General features: G+C 42.4%; 1 protein-coding gene and 1 long non-coding RNA gene across 2 annotated transcripts; one reads left to right on the top strand and one right to left on the bottom strand.

Annotated features, from left to right (window-relative positions):
- Window positions 1-86: 86 nt before the first annotated feature.
- LOC115585256 (uncharacterized) lies at window positions 87-877 on the top strand. The gene is made up of 2 exons (XR_003984678.1): window positions 87-186; window positions 746-877. It is a non-coding gene; the product is annotated as an uncharacterized LOC115585256 (long non-coding RNA).
- Window positions 849-24,517, bottom strand: dnah12 (dynein, axonemal, heavy chain 12). The gene is made up of 73 exons (XM_030423496.1): window positions 24,297-24,517; window positions 24,060-24,147; window positions 23,928-23,954; window positions 23,637-23,826; window positions 23,484-23,553; window positions 23,226-23,384; window positions 22,914-23,109; window positions 22,352-22,540; window positions 22,065-22,218; window positions 21,888-21,979; window positions 21,595-21,773; window positions 21,380-21,515; window positions 21,153-21,278; window positions 20,930-21,064; window positions 20,159-20,352; window positions 19,837-20,080; window positions 19,571-19,756; window positions 19,282-19,482; window positions 18,939-19,133; window positions 18,717-18,838; window positions 18,493-18,628; window positions 18,263-18,409; window positions 17,992-18,111; window positions 17,541-17,697; window positions 17,262-17,434; window positions 16,996-17,148; window positions 16,663-16,902; window positions 16,225-16,470; window positions 15,986-16,105; window positions 15,785-15,894; window positions 15,488-15,671; window positions 15,199-15,339; window positions 15,021-15,104; window positions 14,638-14,826; window positions 14,391-14,510; window positions 14,046-14,234; window positions 13,818-13,969; window positions 13,518-13,656; window positions 13,196-13,362; window positions 12,845-13,100; window positions 12,449-12,745; window positions 12,043-12,221; window positions 11,710-11,902; window positions 11,403-11,564; window positions 11,107-11,301; window positions 10,732-10,865; window positions 10,479-10,641; window positions 10,305-10,385; window positions 10,037-10,213; window positions 9,820-9,951; window positions 9,612-9,701; window positions 9,380-9,520; window positions 9,050-9,291; window positions 8,807-8,954; window positions 8,556-8,695; window positions 8,195-8,409; window positions 7,907-8,099; window positions 7,621-7,813; window positions 7,334-7,506; window positions 6,630-6,770; window positions 6,370-6,528; window positions 5,952-6,247; window positions 5,607-5,860; window positions 5,360-5,500; window positions 5,127-5,264; window positions 4,818-5,051; window positions 4,519-4,707; window positions 3,186-3,289; window positions 2,892-3,096; window positions 2,635-2,772; window positions 2,450-2,541; window positions 1,269-1,336; window positions 849-1,156 (listed from the first exon to the last, which is right to left on the bottom strand). The coding sequence occupies exons 1-73, from the start codon at window positions 24,515-24,517 to the stop codon at window positions 963-965; spliced, it is 11,928 nt and encodes a 3,975-aa protein (XP_030279356.1). The 3' UTR covers window positions 849-962.
- Window positions 24,518-25,537: the final 1,020 nt, after the last annotated feature.

Genomic DNA, 25,537 nt, shown 5'->3' with positions numbered 1-25,537 from the left:
AATGTAAACAACATACGCTGAAGCATGTACTCTGAGGTACATCCAGCAAAAATATGAATGAATGAATTCATTTTTACCAGAGTTGTGAAAAATGACACAGATTAGTTGGGTGATGATGGTGTGTCAGTGGTTCACTGGGAGATACACCCTACAATAAAGTCAGTAGTGTGTCGCCACAAATTTCAGGTGATCAAGAGTTGAACTAAAAAATATATCGTAACAAACTAAGTTTACACTATAAAATTAAACAGTTACTGTTGCACCACCAGCCTCTAAGACACTGAGGCACAGTCACCCATGTATTTGCACATGTGCTCTGATAATGTACAGGCATATTTTTAAATAAGTTACTGGGTTTTTATCATTTTACTCTTTACTCATGTAACATTTTTCAGCAATGCAAAAAATGCAGCAATCACACTATTGTTCTTATGGAATTTATCGTTCTTCTTCCGTACGTAACCTTAACCTTTTCTGCAAAAATTCACATAATGATGGCTGAAATATAAAGTATTACCCTCTACTTATATATATCTTCCAGGCGTCCTTCATCTTAAGTCACTGATGTATAGATGACCTAATTTTATTTACAATTTATAAATGATGATTATTACCAAGAGGTTTACTTGTTGTCTTTTTCCATTGGAAAGTTGCAGTGTATCCGATGCACATTTTGTTACTTCCAAATGGATTTAGGCATCAATTATTTGGACTCCAACATCCATATAACTTTGTGTTGTTATAGGAGCTGGATTAGAGGGGCATTTGAACTGGAGATGGTCCTTCACCACCCAAACCCTTCCCTGTCCAAAGGAATCCACAGACATGTTCTGTTCAGAAACAAATAATAAAGGCCAGACACTGGTTTTATTTTTAATTCTGCATAGAGATTGAACAGAGAAAAAAACGGGCATAAAGGTTTTTCATGTGTCACAGTAAAGTGCTAAAGTCTTAAACTGTTTTCAGTCATCAAGCTGGCAGAGCATGGCCACCCCACGCTTGATCCAGTGCTGAGGGCTCCTGCTCGTGGGCAACGTCATGGAAATCACATAATTGGTGGAGTGTCCTGTGGTAGAGAGGGTGCCCTTCCTCTCGCTGGTCTTGTAGAGAGGACAGACAAACAGCTTGTGAGGCTGATCACTGGTCTTCATTTGGGCTGCAAGAGGAAGAAGAATGTAAAAAAACAATGAAAATGGAAAGCAGAAAGTCAGGAACCCATGCATTTAATATTTGTATACATTTGGCAGTGTACAAAATATAATTCTTACTTGGTTTTATCCAGATGATGGGCATCACGTCAAACAAGACTTTGGGGTGCTGCTCACCTAGAACTCCACTGATGACAGGGAGACAATCAATATCTAAAGCAACATGATGTAGCCCTCCCTTTTATTACTAAAACAGTGTCAAAATCATTGATAGTGTCTTGTAATGGACAATGTCTCTTTCTCAGCAACTAGACCACCCAGGGTTCTCCCCAGAAATTCTTAGTATAGCGGCGCTCCGTCTGTCCGGGGGGGGGGGTGCACGCGCGACCGCTCGTCAACGTCAGTCCGGGGGGGGGGGGGGCGACCGCTCGTCAACGTCAGTCCGGGGGGGGGAGACACGGACGTACGGACAGCCGGTCATCAACTCCGTCAGCCGGGGGACGGACGGACGCTCATCGCCGTCAGCCGGGAGCTCCTAGCCGTCAACCGGGGGACGGCGGACGGACGGACGGACGGACGACACTGTCACGCGCGGAGTATAGCGGCGCTGACCGAGCGGTAGAGCGGCGCAGCGCCGCTGTTCCACCGTCTGGGGAGAACCCTGCCACCCTATAACTTTCTGCACTATCTTTCTTGGAGTGCTCAGACCAAAGGGCATTATGAGCAAGTACTTGCTTATGATTGTTGTCATTTCGCCATTTTTTGATCCATTTATTAGTCAGGTCAAAGCAAAATCGCTTCGTTTTGGGTTCATACTTATGTGGTAAAACAGATGAATTCAGTCTGTGTCTACTTGCTGGTGACACTATATATTGATTTTAACAAACCAATTAAGAAACTGCTCCTGGACAGAGACAGATGGACAGGCGCCATGCAGCTGAAAACTGGGCACAGGTCAGTGTCAGGTAGCGCTGGAAGCTGCAGTCTTCTAGATGTAGCTCCAGATGGTGAAACTGGCAGAGCTGGGCACCGCGCGAGTAACGTAATAACAAATTAATAATCACAAGTAATGTGACACAAGTACTTTCTCCGTGTTTGGCCCAAACATAAGTAATTAATTTTGTTTGTAGTTACCTACGTTATGTCTAGGACTTATTGGCGGTGGTGTTGTATTCAGAAACTTGCACAAAATGCCAGTTTTTACATATATGTTGCTTTAGGTTTATCAGTTTTATATAAAGTTAATTTCCCCGCAGTTTGCTTTTATGATCCAGTATATAACAAATAAAACAAAACAAAACCTTGCTTTATCCCATCGAGCGCCATCCAGAAACAACCCATTAACATAGACACCATCCTCTGGTGAGGTGTCGGACTCGTCAATCGGAAGAACCTAAAAAAAAATCATGACAACAAACCACAGATCAGTATACCTTATGTGAAGATGTTGGGGACAGACGGATTATAAAGCGTGTGTCTTTTAAACCTCAAAATCAAAGCCTAGCAGGTCAATGGGGATGTGGTATTTCCTGGCGTAGTTCTGCATCGCCCCAGTTAAAAAGGCCTGCGTGAAGAAGAAGCCTGACAGCCAGAATATGTTTGGTTTGCTGGTGTCGTACCAATCCTACAGACACACAAAGTAAGAGTAAAACTATTAGTGGAGTAACAAACTTGACAAAACTTCTGTTCAATCATATTCCTTTTTCCTGTTCATCCAAATGATAATTATAAAAGCAATCTTACCTGCAAAAACTTGAGCCTTGACAGAAAGTCAGTAATGTAGCTGCCCAAAGGCTTGAGGCTTGGGTAGGAGCGCTTGGCCCACTTCTCTGGGACCTTGCCAACTATCAAACTGCCTGCAACAGCCTCCAGCTCTGCATCCATCACCACCAAACCCTTGATAGCCTTCAACAGGTTCTGTAGACTCACACGGATCGTGCTGCACAGCCTGAGAGAGAGAAGGCAAAAAAGTCCTATAAACTATGCGATGATGTGTTGTATGTCTGCAAGTTTCTACACTGGGCTATTTGTTCGTACGTGTTGTAGCGTTCCATCTCCTGGACGAGCACAGTGTTCATACTCTCCTCGTACATCACTGGGAACTTCAAGAGAGCTGCTTCTGTGTCAAAATTAGATGGGAGCTGGAAGAAATAAGCAAGTCCACGACTTAAAAACATACAATGCAGCACATGTATTATTTAATAAGGTAAAACATCAAGAGACATTGGATTTTTCTTACTGGAATGCTGCATCTCAAGTGGCACTGTGTGGATTTCCTTCCAAAACATAAACATGTCTCTAATCTAAGAGTCTGAAACCAACCAAACTTACCAATGTTTGGGCTAATTCAGCATGCTGGCAGGTTCACAAAATTATCATAAACATGCTGATGATGAGCAATTATTATGTTAACCCCATTAACCCTCTTAGTTAAGCATGTAAGCATGCTAACATTTACTAATTATCAGTCAGTAATGGAATGTAACTCTATATTTACCTACAGTAATTTGACTGACTTTAGGTACTAGTCATTAGAGGTGTGAATCTACACTAGCCTCAAGATTCAGTTTGATTCAGCTGTCAACATTTCGTATGAAAAATTATTCTCGATGTGATCTCAGTGTGTGGCATCCTCAATGATCTATATAACTGCACACAGCTACTTTTTCATCATTTAAATTCCCTTTTATTGAGAAAGTTCTTCCAATGATCAGACTACAGCAGACTACAGTCGACAAAATAAAATCTGCATAAACATTACAGAAAGAACATTTATCTATCTGCAGTGCTTACATGTTTGTTGTAATCTACGATAATATTGTTTTAATTTTTTTTTTCAAGGACTGGATTTATCAGCCCATAGTATACAGTATATACAGTAAATACATGTAAATATACTGTATATATTTCACTTGTACTTTTGATTCTTAAGTAAATTTAACATCAGTTACTTTCATGAGTAATTTTACTAAAAGTACTGTTTTTATGGGTGACGTTCACTTACAAAAATGATATTTTAAGACAATATCTTTACACATTTTGGTCATAAACCAAAGAAGCGTATCAAAGTGGATAAAAAGCGAAAACATATGTGAATATTTGCAATCACCTGAGAATACATTACTTGCATTATCAAGTAAGTCAGTAAGTATTTACATAATTACAAGAATATGTGAAAATTCTAACTTGTTGGTTATGCTACAGGAACATTCAGGAGATCATCAAAATCAGTGGGATTCATACTTTCTATGCAGAACTTCATGGCAATCCATCTACTACTGGTTTTAAAGATCGATATTGTTATCTCAAGAGCTTCGCCACCAGGATGGCTGAAAATTGCTAAATGAAGAGGAGGTTTGATTAGTTTTACCTTAGTGAGGATGTCATTTGCTATGTCATACAGCGTGTTGTCACTCCCAGAGCTCGCCCCTCCCTTGGCTCCTCCACCCTGCGTGAGCAGCAGTGAATCGAACAGGAACTTTGTCTGCTGGAGATCTTTAGAAATGTCTACATTTTCATGCATCCCAAACACCTCTGGATGCTGGCTGAATGGAAGATCCTAAAACACAGCAAATAAATCGCTATTCAGTTGGAAATCATATGTATATAAAACAGAATCAACAATAAGCTATTTATCTTCCTTAATTGTGTTATATCAGGTGGCTTTACCTTGATAAATTCGATGTAGTCCTCATATACAGACTTAGGTGGCGCATAGTAGTCACCACTAGGTGAGAAAGGGTAATGAGGTTTCTCGATGATGTCTTTGTTATAGAAGTCGGCCAAGATGGTCATCAGAAGGCGCCTGTCCCAGTCATCTGTCACTCGGCCACCGTAGTTACACTCCCCGGTCAGGTAAGTTATGGCCTCGAAGGGCACCTCATCATATTCATTCACAAACAGCTAAAAAAGTACAACAAAATTAATGTATGTACTATTCCTGCAATGAAGGTGTCAGAGGAAACTCTGAATGAATACCTGTAACTGTCTGATGCTGATACGTAGGTCAGATTCATTGAAGCCGTAGGGAATATTCCAGCCCAGCGGGCCAAACTTCTTCCTTTCTTGAACGAGAGCATGGAAGAAGCACAGACCATACAGGAGCTTCTCCCAAATCTGGAGGGGAAATCCAAGAGTCTGAGAATGTCCTAGACACTCCTTCAAATTAGATTTAAAAAAAAATTAATGTCACATATTAAATATACACTCACCAGTTCCTTATTAGGACAGTTATTGAAGAAGTCTGGGTCTGAAACAGGATCTGACAAGTATGACTGTAGCAGGTTGAGCCGGAGTCCTGTAGGAGGCTCGTTTGTCATTTTAACCCCGTTCTGCAGGATGGTCACTGGAAACTGATATCAGAGAGAATGTTTTTATTTTTCAAAGTTTGTATGACTAATCAGAATAAAGCTCCATCATGCTGCTGAACTAATTCATACACATGGCGTTGAGCTTAACCTTGGGTGAAGGATAGCTTGTGAGCCAAAGGCGGAAGTCTGGGTGGCATGTCGCTGGACTGAAGTCCTCACAAATTTTCTCAAGGCTGGACAACCAGGAAACAGCCAGGTGACAGTTCTGCAAACACACCCATGTGCCATCCTGCATTGCTGTGGATATCATTTTGGCAGCGATGGGTCCCTGGCCCTGCCCCAGTGAGATGGACTGGAACTTGGCACCACTCATATTCTTGTCACTCGCAAATTTGAGTAAGCCTGTGGATGGAAGGAGTTGCCTCTTAGAAAATTCAAGTGGTAGCAGTATATGGAACCTTGACAGTCAATAATTGGTACTTAAGGGACTTACTAGCCATGGGATCAGCTCCTGGAGACAGCACGAATACGAGCGGCATGGTGGAGTTGGAGTCCGCGTAGCTCTTGCTCAGGTCAAAGGGAGGAGGTTGGACAAATTTCTTTCCCAGTTTGCCAGTCACATATTTAGTTACAGCTGGCACAATTTTATCTGTCCTGAGACAGCGCACAATGATCATGTTCTGCAGCTCATTGAGTTGTTCACACCATGGAGTGGGCAGAGGAGTGTTGCACGGCTCTCTACTGTCATAAATAGGCTTGAAGTCACCTGGGCATTTGATGAAAGCCTCTCTGTGGAATAAATAACACTTAGATTCACTCCATCAGTCAAAAGGGATATAGAATAACAAACAACACATTGGAAAGGAAGTAATATAAAAGCATTTTTGGTTGAGCGAATGGTGCTTTTTTACTTGATTCCTTGTAGGCCAGGGAGTTCACTGGCTCTGCAGATCTCATCCCAGCTCTTGTCCTGCAGCCAGGTAGGGTCGGGGTTAGCTACGGTGTTCTGCAGGCCCACTCCTCCGGTGAGCAAGAACATGAAGTCAGAGTACTCAATCTCCTTTTTAGCTCTGAGTGGAAACAGAACAAGATAGTGATCGATATAGAAAATCACATCCAAATGACTTAACGTGAGCATGTTGCTAGCAGCTGGAATCAAAATTGAGCTTACAGGAGTAGATTGCAGCACAGGAGGAAGGAAAAGAGGAGTTTGTCTCTCTCAAAAAGAGAGCGACAGACATTACAGTACAGGTTGTAGGTGAAGTGATCAATCAGGTATCGAAGCCTTCTCTCCAGTATCTTCGACTTGTTACTGATGGATAAAAGACAAAACATAGGAAACTTTAGATGTCCAGCTCCTACAAGTTTTTTATTGCAATCCACAATAAAAGTCTGTTATGGTCCCAACCCAATGTCAGATATCACAGTATTTTCATTCCGAATTTTAAAATGTAGCTGAATCGTAGTAATAGTAGAAAAATCGTGTGTGTACAGGAAACATTGGCTGCTTGACAAGTGAAGAAAGTTGCATTTTATCCCTTCCACTCCTAGCGGCTGTGCAGGATTACTTTTTTTCCACTCTGTGCTCATGTCTTCATAGCTGTTAAGAGTTTGTTTGTTTTCTTCTATAAAGAAAGACCTTTAGGATGATCTGGAGAAGATTACACCAGTTTAGGCATGTGTACCAGGAGCGATGACACAAATGACTTTAAAATCTGACACCAGTTCTGACTGAGACAGAAACTGAGCCCGACATCTGAATAAGTGGGTTGCGTGTGTTTATGCTGCGTTAAAGCACAGTCAAAAACTTGAAGATTTGTCACAATGCATTACATCCTGTGGCACTACAGAGTACGCTTCAGGAACACAACTCACCTTTCTTGAATAGAGTTAATGTAGAGGTTGACAAACCAGCTGAGAGAGTACTGGTACATAGGGTCAATGTTGGTCAGATCAGCAATGGTGAAGAACAGGATGGAGGAGTGCTTGGCAATGGCTCGGTAACCCTCTCTAGACTCTGCTATTTTGATCTCTGTCTTCTCTGCAATCTGGGAAATATGTAGAGCATAGGAAGTTACCAGATATCAGGTTTGTCACATTCACAGTCCAAGTCTTATTTTTCACCTAACAACATTTGAGAGTCATTTGTGCATCTTCCACACCTCCTGTTTCTTAGTGATCTCATTGGACATAATCTTTGCAGAGTCTAGAATCTGAATGGCACTCTCATCCTCCAGGATATTTCCCTCGGAGGACTGCAGTGTCTCGAGGATCTTGTCCTCAATTTCCTTCAGCTGCCTCTTGTTGGCAGCTGACTGCAGGATAAGCGCATTCCTCTCCTCTTCCAGCTCTGGCCTGTAGAGCAGATGAATCACAAAAAACGCTCTCAATAGGTGATAAGAAGTATTTTTTTGTGGTACACCTATGGGACCATCTTATGAGTGCTACCTCTCCTTGGCAACCACAATCCCCAGCAACTGCTCCTCCAAGCCCTCTGGGGTGATCATGAAATTGAGCAGAGACACCTTGGTGGCCAGTTCTGGGAGGTAGTGTGGGTTCCTCAGTTTAGTGGTGATATAGAAGCGGAAATCGCAGGAGTATTCGATCACACTCTCCCCCAGCCTGATGCAGTCCACACCGCCTGGGTGAAACAAAAAATGAATGATCTAATCTTCCACAATTTCTGTTTTGAAATTCTCAATTACCCCTTTTGCAGTCATTTCACATTAAAAACACCTTGTTTGAAGGTCTGTTTGAGCAGCAGTGGTTCCATTGAGGGGTCCAACTCCTCGCCGACATTTTCCAGCAGCAGCGGTGTTCCAAACTGAATACAGTTTTCCAAGGTTCTCATATAGTCGCCGTCTGTGAGCTTGATTATACTCAGGTTGTTCTCTTTTTCTGAATTCTTTACCCACTTGTTGGCCTGACCCTGGGGGTCAATCATCAAGGGCCTACAAACATTAAGGATGATGTTAATCTTAGATTGAATTGTACAACTTTGCTGCAAGCTTTGTGTGCATTCAACCAAGAACTGTTTGTTTTGGACAGACAACAGTGAGATATTTAACTTCAAAGCATTTCAGCAACACAGACTCACCATCTACGTGAATTACTGACAATGACACCATTATCGATAGAGAAGGAGTCACTGGGAAGGCCTGCGATGTTCCAAGCCCTGATCTTAATGGGATCTCCCAGCGTCTTACTGAGAGAGAAGTCATCTGATGATGTAATGTTCTTTGAATACAGATAAGGAAGGTGAAAAAATTATATAATAATCAATAAAATATGTCTGAACTTAAAGAAAGTGGCTACTAAAGTGTAAATATAGAACAGGAGGACTGTTACTTGGCAGAGTTTGTTCCATGACTTGGTGCAGTCCTGTCTGAAACCGGCAGTGAAGGCTCCCAGGTAGGCGATGACACCAGCGGAGATGAGAACATCTCCAGTCAGGTTGTCATACGTGTTCTGCAGGTCATCTGCTGCCGTAGACCATCTAAAGACCGAAATTAAGTCAGTCAGTGGCATATTATAATCATCTTATTTGCAGAAAAAAAACAACAGCAGAAGATTCAAGTGAATCATCCTGACCTGGTCTTCTCTCCACCCAGGCCACCAATGAGTTTCTCAGCCCTCTCCAATTTCCTGGCACACATATCCACCTGGAACTCCAGCTGGGCCTTCTCCTCTGTCTTCTCCTCAAATGTTTTCTGAAGGGAAGCCAGACGGTCCTCGACCTCCTTTAGTTCAGCTCTCTTCAGGTCCAGCAGGGCCATGGTAGCAGCCAGGGACTCCTGCGCCTCTGCCAGATTGGCCTTCTTAGGAGCCACAACCTAAAGCCAAAGAAAGTGGTTAAGGCAAAAAAAAACATGCGTGCATGTATTATAAGGACAGGTCAAGAGAAAAAAAAGCCAGAAACACCTTTGCCACCCTGTCGTACACCTCCATTGCTTTGATCCACTTGCACAGGCCCTCTGCAGCAGAGGAGGCCTTTGCCACTACAGTGGGGTCAAAGTCAGGATTGGTCATGTACTCACTACGGATTTTTTGCATCACAGCGGCCTGGAGTGAAGAAATAGAGGAATTAGTCACAGCAAAATACAACTACGAGTTTAAAAAAATAAATTCATGATGTGGTTTTCCTGGCACTCACAGGAATATTGTCCTTGTCATATTCTTTAAGATCTCGTAAGAAGTTCATATCACCTAGTAGCTTCTTGCTTGGACCCCAGTAGTCAAGAATCTTGACAATAAAGACACATGTTATTCACTGCAATGTTACTGTCAGTTGCAATGTTAATTTTTTTTTTTTTTGTTATGATGAGATTTGGCAGCATTTCTTGTTTTTTTCTCAGTCTAACCTTTTTTCCAGTCCCAGCTGGGTCAGCTATCCTATCCGGCTTTATGTCCTTCATCACACACACTGCCGACATCACCAACTTCACCCCTGAAGGAGGATTTTTCATTGACTTCACAATTGTCACATCCGAGGGCTGAAACAAAAAAGGCAGCTCAACTTACTCCACTGTGTAAAGTGCAGCCATCTGAATGGCTAAACTGCAGTTGAACGGTGCTCACCTTCAATGTGTTCAAGGCTGAGAGAGCAGCCTCTAGGGCAGGGATGGCCTCAGCCAAGTCACTCTCACACTCATTCTTCAGAGCCTGAGCCTCGTTGGCTTTTATAGTGGCTGCCTCCTCATCAACACGGACAACTTTACTTTTGGCTTCCACCTCAACAGACTCAACTTCAATCACCTGAAAGTCATCACAATGAGCAATTACATCCAGTGTGTTTTTTAAAATATAGACTTCTGTATATACTCCAACAAATGTGAAATGTATTCACCTTCATCATTTTGTGGTTGTCTATCTTAGCCTGTTCCAGTTTCGGCTGCAGGTCTACAAGTTCCTTCTTCATCTCACCAACCTGCAGTGGGATACTGATGAGTTAAACAAGGTTCACTGAACACACAAAGTAGACAAGACAAGCAAATCAATTCAGGTGAAATAAATTTAATACCTGAGATTCAGCGAAGGCTAGTTTATCCAGGCCATTGGTATACCTCTGTTTTGCTTTCACGATAGTGTCTCTTTTCTGAGTGAGCAGCAGACGGAAAGCTGCAATCAGCTCCAGGTAGGATGTGGGTGTCACATAATTATGGCGACCAAGCTCAGAAAGGAATCTACAATGAACACAAGAGTTTAATTAATATAAGGACATGAGAATGTAGTTTAGCTTTGAATATAAAAGCTTATATGTGACCTTGTCATACCTCTGTGAGAGCTGCTTGGCAGATGTATGAAATGTTTTGCAGATAGGTATGACCTCCTGCCTCTCATTTTCGCTCATCTCCAAGGACTCCAGGAATGAGTTGGCCACTCGCTCAAGAGCCTCTTCTGGCCATGGCTGTCAGGGAAGAGGAAAAAAAATAGTGAGGATCAGAAAATAGTAAGAGTATGCAAGGGCAGACTGCTGAACTGCAAGGAATAGTGTTTATTTTCCTCCCTTTTCTCTGTTTTCTTTCTTTTAAGGTCACATACAAAGACAGCTTTTATTTTTTTCTTTGTCTGTCATATGCTTTTTATCATACTAAAGATAAATCTACAAACTTTAAGTGATTATGTCCCTGCCAATGCCAATATATTACCTGGAACCAGTCAATGGTACAGCAGTTGATAAGAGATGGAAATTGGCGCAGACGATTTCGAAAGGCATCTCCGATAGGACTGAAGGCCACCACGATGTGCAGGTTCTCTCTACAGCGTGCCACAAAGAAGGCAAATAGAGTCAAAGGACTCAACTCCAAATTCTTATTACCAGACTGGGCGATGGGACGTACTGTCTGGAGAAAGAGGGAAGAAGTCATAGTACCATTAGACATAACAACAGATACTGCCTTTGTGAAAGTCATAAATTGCTCTATAAGGGTATGTGACAGTCCACCTCCATGATTTCTTGCTTCTCGTCTATGGCAAACAGATTGGGCACCTCCCCTGTGTTCAGGACACTGTCCACATCTTCGAGAAAAGCCTCATCTTTGATCTGGGCGTCAGTTAGCAAGAAGACGGTCTTCTGTCCTTTCACCCCAGCATTTTTCAGCAGCATCTAAAGTACAAGAACAATCAGGCAGTTAGTGTGTCATTGAAATCTTCTACAACCTTAATCACAAGCAGTAATAAAAAAAAAAAATAAAAAAAAAGAATGCATGTAATAGCAAAACAAGGAGTCTGTCTTAAACCACAGTGCTCACCTTGAGGTCGTCTCTCCACTCAGTCATGCCATAGCTCTTAGAGATCTGAGGCTGGAACAGGGTCATGTGGGCCATGGATGTGGCCAGACGGGTGATGGACTGGCGTCCACTGCCTCCCACTCCCACTAGTAGTGCATTTCCTCCTGGCTGTTTCAACACACGGCTGATCCGGGACAAGTGCTCCAGGACATAGCTACAGTACATAATGCAGACATGTTATTCTAAGCTAATTGTAAGTTTCCATGCCAAAGTCAGATTTTCACATTGAGCTCCTTGATTCAGACATAGTTTTATATGTAGTGGAAGTGACTTGTTAACACTAAAGCTGTTTACCGGAAGATGACGAGGTTCATGCGATTCTTGTGCATTTGGTTGTATTCTTCAAGACACGTCTCCACCACCTGAGAATAGCTTTCCATTGAGGGCACCTCAGTGTACAAGCGCTCATCGCCCTCAAGGTCAGGGTTCATGTAGTCACCAAACAGAAGATTCTGCATGTCTTCCTCAACCAACTGGAAATGTATGTTACAACTTAATACATATGATTCTTGCCTTTTGTTTCATATGTACATATTTTGTACAAGTAGAGCACAAAACAGATTTTTCATATTCTAATGGGAGTGACGGTCTAATGAGTAACAACAGCAATGGCAGCTCCTTCTTTCCAGAATTTACAGTGAAACATAATAATCGAGGGCATGACATGCACTGCAGCAAACGTAACTGTATCTCAACTTACTTTACTGCCTTGTTTTAGGTGATCAAACACCTGGTCAAAGGACTCTTTGAAGTGATCTTTGAGGTTGCTCTTCATAAGCTGGTAAAGCCACACTCGGTCTTTGTCATCCACCAGGCGGTCATAGTAGACACGGAAAACCTCATGGACAAACAGGCGGATCATAGTGTGTCTGTTCTCCAGTGACTCCTTCTTCAGCAGCAGGCAGCCTTGGATGACACGCGAGAAGTCCCGCAGGTTGAAGGTGTAGTGAGACTTGGCTGGAGTTGGAAGCAGGTTCTCCATGGCTTTCTTATAAACCTTTAGGAAGTAAAGGCAATCATGGAGAGCACAAAATATGATTGATAATGTCCTTTTACACGTAAAAAACGTATTTCGGGGGGGGGGGGGCTGACTCACTTCCATTGTAGCCGTTACTATTTGGCTTCCAATAGTGAAATACTCAGGTGGAAATTCATTGTTTCTGAGATAGAAGGCCACCACGCTGGAGAAGATGCGAACCATGGTGTCATCACTGAAGGCATTAATGCTAAAGATGTTGAAGTGCCGCAGGAAGCGGGACGTCACAGCATTCCTCCCACCGCCAGGCGGGCCCATAGCTGAGATGAGCTGGAGGTCAACAAGAGTGATCTTGGAGGTATCCTTCAGGTCATACCTGCAAGAGCAAAACACATGAGGTCAGCATGAAAGAATTTTTTTTTTTTTTCTCTTGTTTTAAGATAAAATAAGCATCTAATAGTGGATTCATACCAGTTTCCATGGTCCATAAACTGTCGAAGAAGCTCCACAGGAGGCTGTGCTCCAAACTGTTCCAGTGCCGGCATGTTCATGTCATCTACAAAGATGACACACTTCTTTCCCATGGGAGGCCCAAACACTCCCTTCCTTCTCTTATCCAACCTGGACATGATGATATTCTGGGAGAGGCAGTAAATACAAAATAAATGATTTAAAATTTAAATTAGAATCACCCTTTCCAGTTTGTTTAGATTTTCACATTTTAAAACATCTTTCTAGCCATCCAAATATTTCTGCCAGAACATTCTGTCGTCCAGGCCGCCTACATTCTGACCTGAGTTTGGTTGGCGCTGGTGCGAGCTGAAAAATTGAGAAAGAAGGGAAGATAGCAGTCTTTGTCCAGATTGTTCATCAACTTCTCCTTCACGTACACTGACTTCCCAGTTCCAGTAGGACCTACAAACAGGAGAGGCCTAAGCAGAAACACAGAGGAATAGTTTGAAATGTAAATACATCAAGAATGAAATTAACTGATTATCTGCTCTATACAAAGCAGTATACAGAGCACAGATTACACAAAAAAACAATAAACTTTAAGCATTTGTATGTATCAGAGAACGTCTAGAATACTGACACTCCATAGCTGATGCAAAGGTCCATGAGGTAGGTGTACCGAACTGTGTCTATAGTGGGGACAATGATCTCTTGAACTTTGGTGTTTTTGTCCCCAAGGCTGACATTCTTGATGGTGTCATTCCAGTGAAGCCAGCAGCCTTTGCCTTTAAACTGTGCAAGAGATTACAGTGAGATTGACTTATGTAGACAATGTGATACACCTTTGGGTGATGTTATTACACAGTACCTCATAGAAATAGTCATACGCCAGGCCCTTCTCATCCATTGGACACTCCCATTTCCCCACAGTGGGGGGGATAGGATGTTCTTCTGTCTTTCCGGACACAGTCTCTCTGAAAAACCCACTAAACTTCTCTCTGCTGTCTGAGTCACAGCTGCCGCCAATGGACCACACCAGGGAGAAGGCAAAAGCTGCCTGTAATTATAAAGGAGGAGGAAGGGAGGTGATGTACAAAAATATAAATTGGAATGGAGCAAGGAGGTGCAAATGTTTGCGAAGGTACAGAGCAAGAGTTTGAATTAATAAGGTTATAATATCCATCAAAATATTGAATTGACTCAGTCTATTTACCATGATCCAGGTGCGAATATTTTTATCCCCAGGATTCGTCTTCACAGGTTCAGTGAGCAGCATCTCAAACAGTCGACACAAGGACATCACGGTGTTACTGTTGCTAGTGGGAACAACTTCCTGTTAACAGAACCATAACCGAGCATGAAAAAAATATGTATATTATATACTGCATAAATAAATGTAAACTTCTAAACTTTCAGAAGGTATTATAGTCTGGATTGCTCTAGGGCCTAGGGTCACTTACTCTGCAGTGTTTGCGCAGCATCCTGAGGGTGGGCGGCAGGAGCCAGTGGAAGAGCTCCAGCAGCAGGGAGCGGTTGTCTGGGCTCTGCAGAGGATCTGGAAGATTATTCATCCAGGAGATCACTAAGGGGTCCCAGCCCAACTGAGACGGTTCCATGAAGATCATACCACATCGACTGACTGTGGCAGGCTGCAGAGGGAGAAAACAACCACACAAAGCCAAAATAATACCTTTTTAGAACATCTGGTTACCTTCTGCCAATCAAGCTAGATTGTTAGAAGCTAACCCTTCATTCGAGGAAAATGGTTACCATTCAACAAATGAGCTACTTAGCATAGGATAATCAAATAAAGAATGTATTAAACTCCAACTGTCTAACTCACAGAGGCCTGTGATAGATCCATTGCTTCAAAGATCAGACTCATCTGATTGGACATCTGGATGATCTCGCCACTCATCAGGCACAACTGCAGAGGAAGGGTTACACAACAAAGATCTGACTCCAGTTTGTCAAAAAGATATAAGTATGAAAATCAATTGTTTTCACTGTGTCTCATGTACCTTTTTGTTGTCATCCAGCACAGTGTTCATGCTCTCAATCCACAGCGTATCGATGGGACCATCAAACACCACCCATTTACGTTCCGGTGTTTCAGCAGAAGCAAACTCCCGAAATGTGTTTGCCACAATACCGTCAGTCCACTATTATCAAGGGAAAACAAACAATGAAAACACTAAGAGAAAGAAAGGGTCCCCATTTGTTCTAGGTTTATATCAGTTCTATGAATGAAATACATAAATACTATATTTTTCTGTGAGACAGAAATAGACATCCAATGCACCGGTCTACCTCATGGGAAACTAGGTCAAACTGTCCAAAGAGCTGTCCCATGGTGATGGACTTTGGGTTCAGTGTCCTGAAGATGACTGTCTCCTCCTCACCGTACCCTCTCTCATTCATGAGAGTTAGGGTGTCAGCAAGAACATGTAGGACTTTGGTCTTCCCAGCAAAAGGCTCTCCCACCAGCATGAAACTGATAAAGAATATTATAACGCAAAATCATGTTTCAAACACTTCCTTCTAGACATGTTAAATGCTAAAAGCGTCATCACAGCATGGTGGCAGTGAAACTGAAACTCAGCGTACCCATGCCTGACAATCATCATCTCATATGTCTGGATCATCTTCTGTAAGAAGACCTGTGTTGGCTGTACATTGTGATTTTTACAGCACTCTTCAGCAGTCTCCAGAAACAGCTGCCAAGGACACAGAAAGGACAAAAACTGATTATAATATACATGATAACATTTATAAATACACAGGTATTAGAGTTAGGACAAAAGAGACCTGATAGTCAGCCTCCGGAAGGGAGATGCCTGGGAACAAATCACTGGTGATTCCATTGAACAGCGGAATATCATGGGAGAGAAACTTTGGCTCATTAACATCTTTTATGGACCTCAGGAGCTGGAAATTACAACACAAAATAACACAATAAAAAACTGCAAATCTAATGACAATCTCAAGACGTTTACAATGGGGAGACGCAGAATGTTTAAAAAATGCATTAATTTCAGCACAAATACCAGTATGTCCTCATTCTCGTCAGGAAACTTGAGCTTGAGGTTTCCTGCGGCCACGAGCACAGCTTTGACCGCCCTCATGCCGTAATCATAATGGAACTGTGAGGAGAGCTGCTCTGAACAGAGCCTGTAGGTCATCACGATCTTTACTGACAGTGGTTTGGCATTAAGGAAGCCAAATGAGTACAGAGAGATCTCTGCGATCAGTGCGTAGTTGGGGACCATCATGGCCACTGTTCGGAACAACACCTGCACAGAGAAGTGAAAGGAAATGTTGCTAATATGCTACTGCCAATGTTGGGCAGTCACTTAAATGATTTGAAGGTTTGGAATCAAATCGAGTCAATTAATATCATCAATAATAGCAAAGATTTAAAGAGGTAACAGGCAACATTCTGGTAACGAACCCTTATAAATAATATTAGATCATAGATTCAAGACCTTGAGGTTGTCTGGGAGTTCTGAGCGTCCTGCATAACCAGGGTTCATTGTGATGGACACAAAGCAGTTGGGATTGAGTTTGAGCATGGTGCCTTCAAAGTCAAAGTACTCCAGCTTCAGCTCGATGGCCCTCTGGATGCAGAGAACCTGCTGGGCCACTACAGACAGCACCTCCAGCTCAATCCGATTGAACTCGTCAAAGCACGCCCACGCACCAGATGAAGCCAGACCTTTAAAAAACTGTGTGCGATTGCACCGATATACGTGTTAAAAGAATACGTTTTCAGCATCAGAATTAAGACCATACTATTCAAAATGCCCTGTTCGTTTTACTTTGCCCATAGCGAGGTAATCCAGTCCGTCGGAACAGTTGAAGACCACACACTGCACAGCTAGAGCTTTGGCGAGATCTTTGGTGGTTTCTGTCTTTCCTGTTCCGGCTGGACCCTCAGGTGCACCCCCCAAATGCAGGTAGAAAGCCCCAATCTAAACCAGAGGGAGAGATTTTGAATTCAATAGTAAAAAATATCTCATCGCTCAGCATTATTACGATAAAGGTGTCATGTATTCGTGTTCAACTGGGGTGTCAGATATTTTACCAGGGTTCTGTAGCATCTGTCTGTCAGTGGAGTGATGACAAGGCGTGGTGAGTTCCCCAAGTACTCGTAGGCGTACTTGACATCACAGTTGATTATTCGAACACGAACGTTGTCATTGCTCCAATAGTATCGAAGCTGAGCTAGCCACTGGAAGTCTGTTTCATGTGATACACCTGTTAAGAACAGACACCTAATGTTCAAGCATTTTTTCTTGGTGCTTTTCCTAAACTAATGCATTGCCCTGTTACAGACCACTCTGCATTCTGTGCCATGAGGTACCTTTCTCAATAAGGTCCATGACCACATCCCTGGCATGGACATCAATTGTGACCAGCGCTCCCAAAGTGGTCCGTGTTTGTTTGGCCAGTTTCCCTCTCACCATCTCCACAATGTCATTCAGCTGATTCTGGAGTTGCTGGTAGTAGTTCTTTAAACCCTACAGAGAACAAAAACGCACTTACTATCATAGTGTGTTCCAAAGGTGATACTGTTTAGCTGTCACACTCGTCAAAAGAAAGAATTCAGGTCAGTTGGTCAGGAGCATCACTGCTTTGTACCTCTAGTCATCACCATCAAAATTATTAATATGTACTATTACGACTCTTATATTAGACTGGATTGAAGTTTTTCCTACTGGTAAATGAAATTTGGATTTTAACTCTAATTATTTTACATTCAGAAAAAACATTTTTAAAAGCTAAAAAACAAAAACAAAAGGCATAAAACATACATCAGGCCCCGCGCTGATGGCTTCATGAACCTCCAAGGTCCAGAAAATCTGGGAGGTACACAGCACCACCTGCCCAGGCCACTCCTTGACCCACTGGCTCCGTGCAGTCTCAGCATAGGCCTGTTAGTGCAAAGTCATATTTATGTTCACGCATAACAGGAGCATCACATTGCCCAGGTACAGGATTTGATCCATACACAGCATGATGGTGTTGGAGTTAACAAATCACATCACTGTGTATTATTTATTGTATGAAGCACACTGATCTCACCAGCCTTGACCGGGCTACTACGTCTCTGACACTGCGAATCATCAAATCCTCCACCTGCACCAGCCACTTCTCCACAGCTCCTTTGGCTTCAGACGTGGAGATGTGCTGGATTAGCTGGACACGCTCCCCCTCGCCACTAAACATAGCCTGGGCAAGAAGAGTATGCAATTCAATACAAGTTCATCAACCGTCGTGTCATCTCACGATAACTGTATGTGTGACTGACTTGCCTGGATATCCAGATTGGGCAGGAAGTCCAGTTTGGAAATACCCTCAAAGCACTTCTTCAGGTGGGGCTGCACTCGCAGTGGGTCTTTGGTCTCAGACAGAATCTCCAGCATTTCATCATTGGATAAGAAGAAGAACCTGTCAGCAGCATTGGTAGCAAGTATCAAAGTCTGTGATGTTGAAATAGAATTGGACCAAAGAAATACAGCTAGATCTTTGAGTATACCGCGGAAAAAAGAGACGCTTCATCTCCAGATAGGCATTCAGTCCTTTCATGATGCTATCCAGGAGGTCGTTACAGTTTTGCAGTTTCTCTAGCAAACCAGGCAGCGATGTTGCTGGCAGAATCTACGATTACAAATCACTAGTTGACACAAACATCATCTTTCAGATTTTCTTTTTCTATGGAATAATGTGCCCACCATAAACTTTTTTGTTTGACAATTACCTTCGGGTCCTTAACGCAATGCCTCATGATCTCTTTCCAGTGTTTGTCAACAGTTTGGAATAGTCGTCCCCCTTCTGGAATCTGCTGCATGATGTCTTCAGAAGAGAAGATGGGCTCCAGATAAAGCCACTGGGCCTGCACCTTCAGCCATTCATCGATGGTTTCCTGGATTCGAAGCAGACGCTCCTCCCATTGCTGAAGTCACAACACAAACCATTTCTTCTTTGCAGGGCTGGGTTAAGGCAAAATTACTTACAGTACTCCAATCTGGTGGGAAAAAAAATACTGTGCAAAGTGTGTATTTATTCATTATCATTAGGTAGATAAGAAATTGAAGCAAAACCTTGATCTCTTTTTCAAAGGGTTTGATGAATGGTGAGGCCCTCATAGTCTGAGTCTTCACAATCTGGTCATCCAGGATTGTCTGAATCTCATCCAAGGCGGTCAGGATGGACACTCCGGTCTCCCTGTAAGGTTGATGATGGAAAGAAATACCATCCCAAATACTGACCATGTTTTGCATGGCCTTCTCCAGTGAAAACTCCTGTAGAGACACATAGTATATTATTTTACATTTCATTAAGATTAATTATTGTCTTTGGAGGCGAAAACAACATTTCAGGGGCTCTCACTTTACTAGCAGCAGCACTGATCGACTCAAATGCTTCCAAGTAAGGTGCCAGGTTTTGTTTGAGAACTTTGCGTAGTGTAGTCCCAGAGTCAGGAGTGAGATCATATCCTGCTATCTCTGACATCTGATCCCAGTGACGAGCTCTGATGCCTGGATTACACAAGATGGATACCACGGGGATATGGTCCTGCGGAAACATAACGGTTTAGCATCATCTTACAAGACTTTATGAATGAGCCCTTTTGGAGGGACAGTAACATACAATACCTTAAACTCTTTGATCTGCTCCATTACAGTGGAGCACAAAACTATTGTGGGGTTCTCCTGCTTCCTCGAGTCGTCTACACTAGATTGTCGCTTTAGTCTCCCTGCACTCTTCTCCATCACTTGCTCAGCCTTATTCTGTTTCTGTTGGAAAAACTTCAGCATCTTGAAGATCTCCCTGAAGAACTCATCCACTTTCGCGTCCATGCTCTCACCATCTAGGTCCTGGAAGGAACCATCCATCCATCTATTTGCAAAGAAGATTAGAGGTTATCAGATGGAAGTGTTTAATTGAAACACAGCATGCATCAAACTGAAATCAGACCTGTTCTCCGTGTGCTGCCACTTCAGCACGAATCCAAAAAGCTTCTGGTACAATTCAATAGTGTCTCTGACAACCTCAACTTCTGGGTAACATGTTTGGTCCGTTTTGTAAAAAGCCTCTTCTTGGTTAATGATGATGATCTCCTCCTCAGCCTCCTGGAGAAGTTTCTGAACTGTTTTGATATCTGTTACATACTGCCCAAAAAAGTGACAACAAGACAGTTATTCATCATATGATATGATAACAGTATTGCCAGAAAACCACACTAAATTGTGTTTTACAGAACCTCAGTAAAATTGCAAGTTTTTTCTGTTTCATGTTTATGTGTACATCGCATTGATTTGTGTTCCTGACGAGAGTTGCAACAGAAGATCAATACCACTCTCAAATGTGTCTGTTCAAGAAGCTGGGGCTAGTTAGCAGTTAGCTTTGCAAAGCATGAAGACTGATAAAGGTGGAAACAGCTAAACCACTGACTTCTAAGGCTCATGTTATAGCTTGTTTGTTTGATTCATAAAAAACTGAAGAGTAAAAACAACAGTTGCGGTTTTATGATGGGTTATGTGCAGGATTATTTCTTGGCCAGGTGCAGTGACGTCCGGAAATTTTAATGTTAACTGGCTGCTGTATAGCTTAGTTGCTATACATTACACTGTGCAGAGAAATCTGAGGATGCTGTTTATTTTCCTAATTTACTCTAAGCAAGATGCCAAGGATAACATGTCGTAATTATTTGTTCAAGGTTATCTAAACGTGCTATTGACTCTGTACCTGCTGCATCATATCCAGCTCAGAGCAAAGTGGCAAGTCCTCTATCCTGCGCCCCAACTTTTCCAGGCGTACCATCAGTCTTTCTCTTTTAGCAAGCAGCTCCTCCTGCCCTCTCTGCTTGGCCTTCTGCAACACCTGGAAAATGACACAGATGTCCAAGAATCAGGTCATCCTTAAAAAAACAACTATGATATACTCTTGTCTGCAAAAGCTAGAGCATCACCTCATCACTAAGCTCAAATGCATGGAGGATTTTCTGTGGCCAGAGAAAGACTGTCGAATTAAGCTCCAGATCCTCTGGCTCGATGATGTGGACATCCAGGAGGTAGATCAGTCTACAGTATGCCTCCTGTCAACACAGGTGGGTAGTAAAATATGTTGGAATCGATGAAAGATTACTGAAATACATTTGTGTAAGAAACAACAGGGAGAGAGAATCCTCTTATTTACCTTAATTTTTCCATTTAGTTCTGCAAGACCCTTTGTCTTAATTAGGCCAATGTAATCTATGACCTGAGTCATGTCCTCGGTATTTTCTGGTATTTTCAGAATGTTCTCTCTGATGGTCTCAAATTCAGAGCAGATCCTGTGAATGGACACAAAAGGCATTGTGATGAAAATTAGACCATTTTAAACACAGAGGAAGAATGCAAGAAGTGACTCACTGTCGATTTTGCTCGCGGTGGCTGGTGATCATTTTCTTCAGAAGTATTTCAGCATAGTTTTTGGCTTTGTTGGCCAGCCCCTGTTTCAGCTCTTCACAGTCCAGATGGACCATTGTGAAGTGGGCTTTTGCTGGGAGGCTGACAATCTCCTTCGACACAGCACGAAACTCCTCCACTTGCTTTAAAAAGCGGTGGGATTACGCATTGACAGACAGTCATCAGAAAAACACTAAAGTGAGAATAGGTCTATAATGCAGTATACAGAGCATGAATTACATGTTTTGATTTGTTACCTTAGTGTACTCATCAAAAGAGCGCTCCTCCTCCATGGACTGCTCCACTCGAGCCTGTGCAGTTCCATTGACGAGCCAGTCATAGTTGTCAACTGCAAAATAAGGAACAAAATTCAGCATAAAATAAAACTAAAATCAATGGTGTGATGATAGAAAACGCTGATTATAAAATATCACCATAGTTCTGGAAGTGTTTGTCAGGTTGCTCTAGATTCTGCCACACAGCCGCCTTCACAGTGACCCGAGCCCAAGCAAGGATGTGCTCAGCCACTTTGGCATCCACAAACGAAGGTGGGCCTTGTGCCAGCCATGACTCGACTGTCTGTACTTTCTGTAGATCAAAATCTTTGTTAAATCTAGCTCAAACTATATTTAACGAGAAAACTGAGCATATAAAGTGGTTGATGCACACACACACACACACACACACACACACACACACGCACACACACGTAACCCCTCACCTGCAGTGTATTCGTGATGGAATCAAGAATCTCAAAAATGGCAGCTTCCAGATCTCGCAGGGTGGGATAAATTTCCATCTTTTCATCATCAAAAGTCAAGGCCATGCGAAAAAGCGGCAAGCGGTGGTGATTGTTTGGATCAAACAGACTGACAAACTCCTCTACACTGGTCTGAAGCAGTGATTTCAACTGGGAATACAGAAAAAGGCTGTTCATTAGTCGAAATTATATACAGCACATATACTGTAGGGAAATAACAAAGGTGGACAGACTTTAATACTACACAGTTATAAACATAAAAGCATTTGCATAAATTGAACTAAATTGATTACAGTTTACAACATTCCTTGAAAATAAAATGAAACCCAAACCTTGACATGTTTCAATTGTCAGTGTATTTTAGTGGTCTTTTGATTTGTGTATCGAACAATTGATACAGCATAAAACAATATAAGCACTGGTTTTAATATCAATCATGGGTTACATAACCCTGATTTAAATAATTTTAATAGTTAATTTTGTCTCTTCTCAAGTCAAATTCAAGTCAGCAGCATCTTATCACCTGATTGGAGATGAGGGTTGACGCACAGTCGTAGAAGGCGTCCAGTTTTTCCTCCTTAACTCCCTTCAGTGTTGTAGTACTTGTTAATAAGTGGATGACTTTGGGAAACCAGGTATTCATGATGGAATCTTCTGTCCTCTTACACACCACAGCCATTTTGTTCTGCAGGCTCTTACAGTCCACAGGTCCTGAAGCCCTAAACCAAAAGAAGGCAACATGAAATCACAGAAAAACTTGAGCAAATCTTCATGGAAAATGATCATAGTCACAGCATTTGCTGTGCCATGTTGCATTTGTGGTGGCTTTTCAAACCTGCACCATGAGAGATCAACCAGTACCAGTGGGGAGAATGTTGTGTAACCAATTTCCAAGACAGTTTGCATTACGGGATGGAGAATGTGCAAATTTTTTTGGATCATCTTGCGACTTCTGATGAAGCTGTCATGCCAAGGTTGGGAGAAATCAAGAATCCTGCAAGAGATTGGACACGAATTTCAAATAGGTCATTCAAAATGAACAACTTCGAGCGGTTATTTTGCATGAATCACTTATATAGATTTAGACACTCACCTTGACGTGGTAGCTGTCTGTTTTCCTGAGATATCTTCTTCCTTCTCTGGATCCTTCAGTACCGTGTCCACTACAGGGAGTGATTATGACATAGTGAAGGGTGGTTCACCTGTAATTTCACGTACTAATGGTCTTGGTCTAATGGTCTCATACCTGTGTGCTTGACAATCACATTGCGGAAGTCGTCACTGACTTCTTTGCAGAGGGCCTGTAGTAGGCTTTTTTTGTCAGGGCCCTCCTTAAGTTCAGGCATGACTCGGGCAACAATGGAGTCCAACCACTGCTGCTGGATTGGGGCATACGGGCCGTTCTCTACACACCGCTTCAGGGCCAGGTAGTTCATCTGTACATGGGACCAAAATAATATAACAAAGGTGTCGCAAACATATAAATATGGCTTGGTCCGCTCAAAGGTCAAACTTAAATATCAAAAAGCAAACTTACCCTGCGCCTCCTTGCCTCACTAAGCATCTATAAAGCAAATGTTGAAACATTTATACCACATTGTATTTAGCAATATTGGCTTGTAAGTGCACATTTTAAATGTGTGCTTATGTGGATAGATAACTGACATACAGAAGGTGGAAACTGTGGCTCTTGCGGCTGGCTGCACACTGCTTCCCTCTCTTTGCTCTGTCTGTAAGCCTCCATTGCTCTGGACACCCTGTGACAATTCAGTCATCAAATTGTAACAGATCGCAGGACACCCAATGGCCTTTATAATGATATCATGTTAAAGTTAGATACTCGGATCATCAGTTGTGGTAATCATTGAGACTCTGTAGAGAGAGTTGAGCCGACAACAAAACATACAAAACCATATGGCGCTGCTCTTGTTGCGCTTTATTCCGTCTGTGCCTCAGCCGGGTGGTCGCCGTTTTAGATGCCATTAGCTTCCTCATTATCTCGTCCTTCGCAGCAGCGATCTGGTCAACGTCAACCCACTGCCGAGCGCCTCCAATCGGGGGCAGGACGGGAAACTTCGACAAGCCCTCCCTCGTTGTGGCATCGACGATTTCGTGAGAGGTAGCCATGTCTGACAACAAGCCACTAAGAATTTAAAAATAACAGTAAAATGAAGAGCAAACGCCAAGTTACAAATGTTCACTTGGCTAACGTTAACTTATCTTGGTATCTTATTTACATTTTGACCTGAACAAGCTAGCGTGTGTCGAAGTTGTTCTGCCAGCTCAAATGTTAACTTAATTGCAGTGAATAACAAGTGGCTTGCTATCGGCTTACCTGTTTGTGCATTCAATATCTTCTTGCTTTGGTTAGTTATATATTGTTAACTGATGTCCATTTACTCGATTTAGCATCTGAGGGAATTTCCAGTACTAACGTGAACAGCGTCGTTACCATGGAAACAGTAAACGGGGTTTTGTTTCTTGCCCCAGGATGTGTGACCTGCCCTACTCTCCCTCTGATTGGCTTACTTTGATATTCTTACCAATCAAACTCCACATGCCTAAACCTAACCAACCAAATCAACGAAGGCAATGGGATACTAGCCAATCAGAGACAGAGTAGGGCGGGTCATAGCCTCGCCACCCTAAAAAGCGTTGTCATGTTGTCCTGTTGCTAGTTTTCTCCAAGCTGGGGTTTGTTGTCTGAAATATAAAACTTTGACAGAAACAAAAACTACACAAGAAACACATGCAGTAATAAATCAGCCAGTTTTATTGATAAGCTGTATTGGTGATGTTTTGCTTCTTACAGCTGAAACAAACTGCTTGCAAGAGATTGTCAGACAGTGGTAAAACACATTGTGTTAATGTAATACATAGGCATGTGAAATATTCTTGGCACAACCCAGTTTTTGCAGAAGGAATGGACAGGTGTCAAACATACATACAAGCTGCTGCTCAGGAAAAAAAAAAAAAAAACAACTTCTGCACACTGTCCACTCCACTTGCAATTACGTTTAATGAAAGAATGTTTTGGTGCTCAGACCTTTATCAGGTTATCTTAAAAGAGGATGGGGGAGACTATCTTAAGTAGGTTTGTAGACTCATGTGGACCAACCAGTTGGACGAACCTCAAATTCCCATCAC

The sequence above is a fragment of the Sparus aurata genome, chromosome 7 (genome assembly GCF_900880675.1).
Source record: "Sparus aurata chromosome 7, fSpaAur1.1, whole genome shotgun sequence".
Taxonomy (NCBI): Eukaryota; Metazoa; Chordata; class Actinopteri; order Spariformes; family Sparidae; genus Sparus; species Sparus aurata.
Note: the sequence above shows the minus strand (reverse complement) of the source record. Positions and strands in the feature narration are given on the sequence as shown.

Coding starts and splice junctions, on each gene's coding strand:
- dnah12 (XM_030423496.1), bottom strand. CDS start 24,517: ATGGCTACCTCTCACGAAATCGTCGATGCCACAACGAGGGAGGGCTTG. Junction 21,774..21,887: donor CTTTTGATGAGTACACTAAG/GTAACAAATCAA, acceptor CGCTTTTTAAAG/CAAGTGGAGGAGTTTCGTGC. Junction 11,903..12,042: donor ATGAACCTCGTCATCTTCCG/GTAAACAGCTTT, acceptor TATGTACTGTAG/CTATGTCCTGGAGCACTTGT.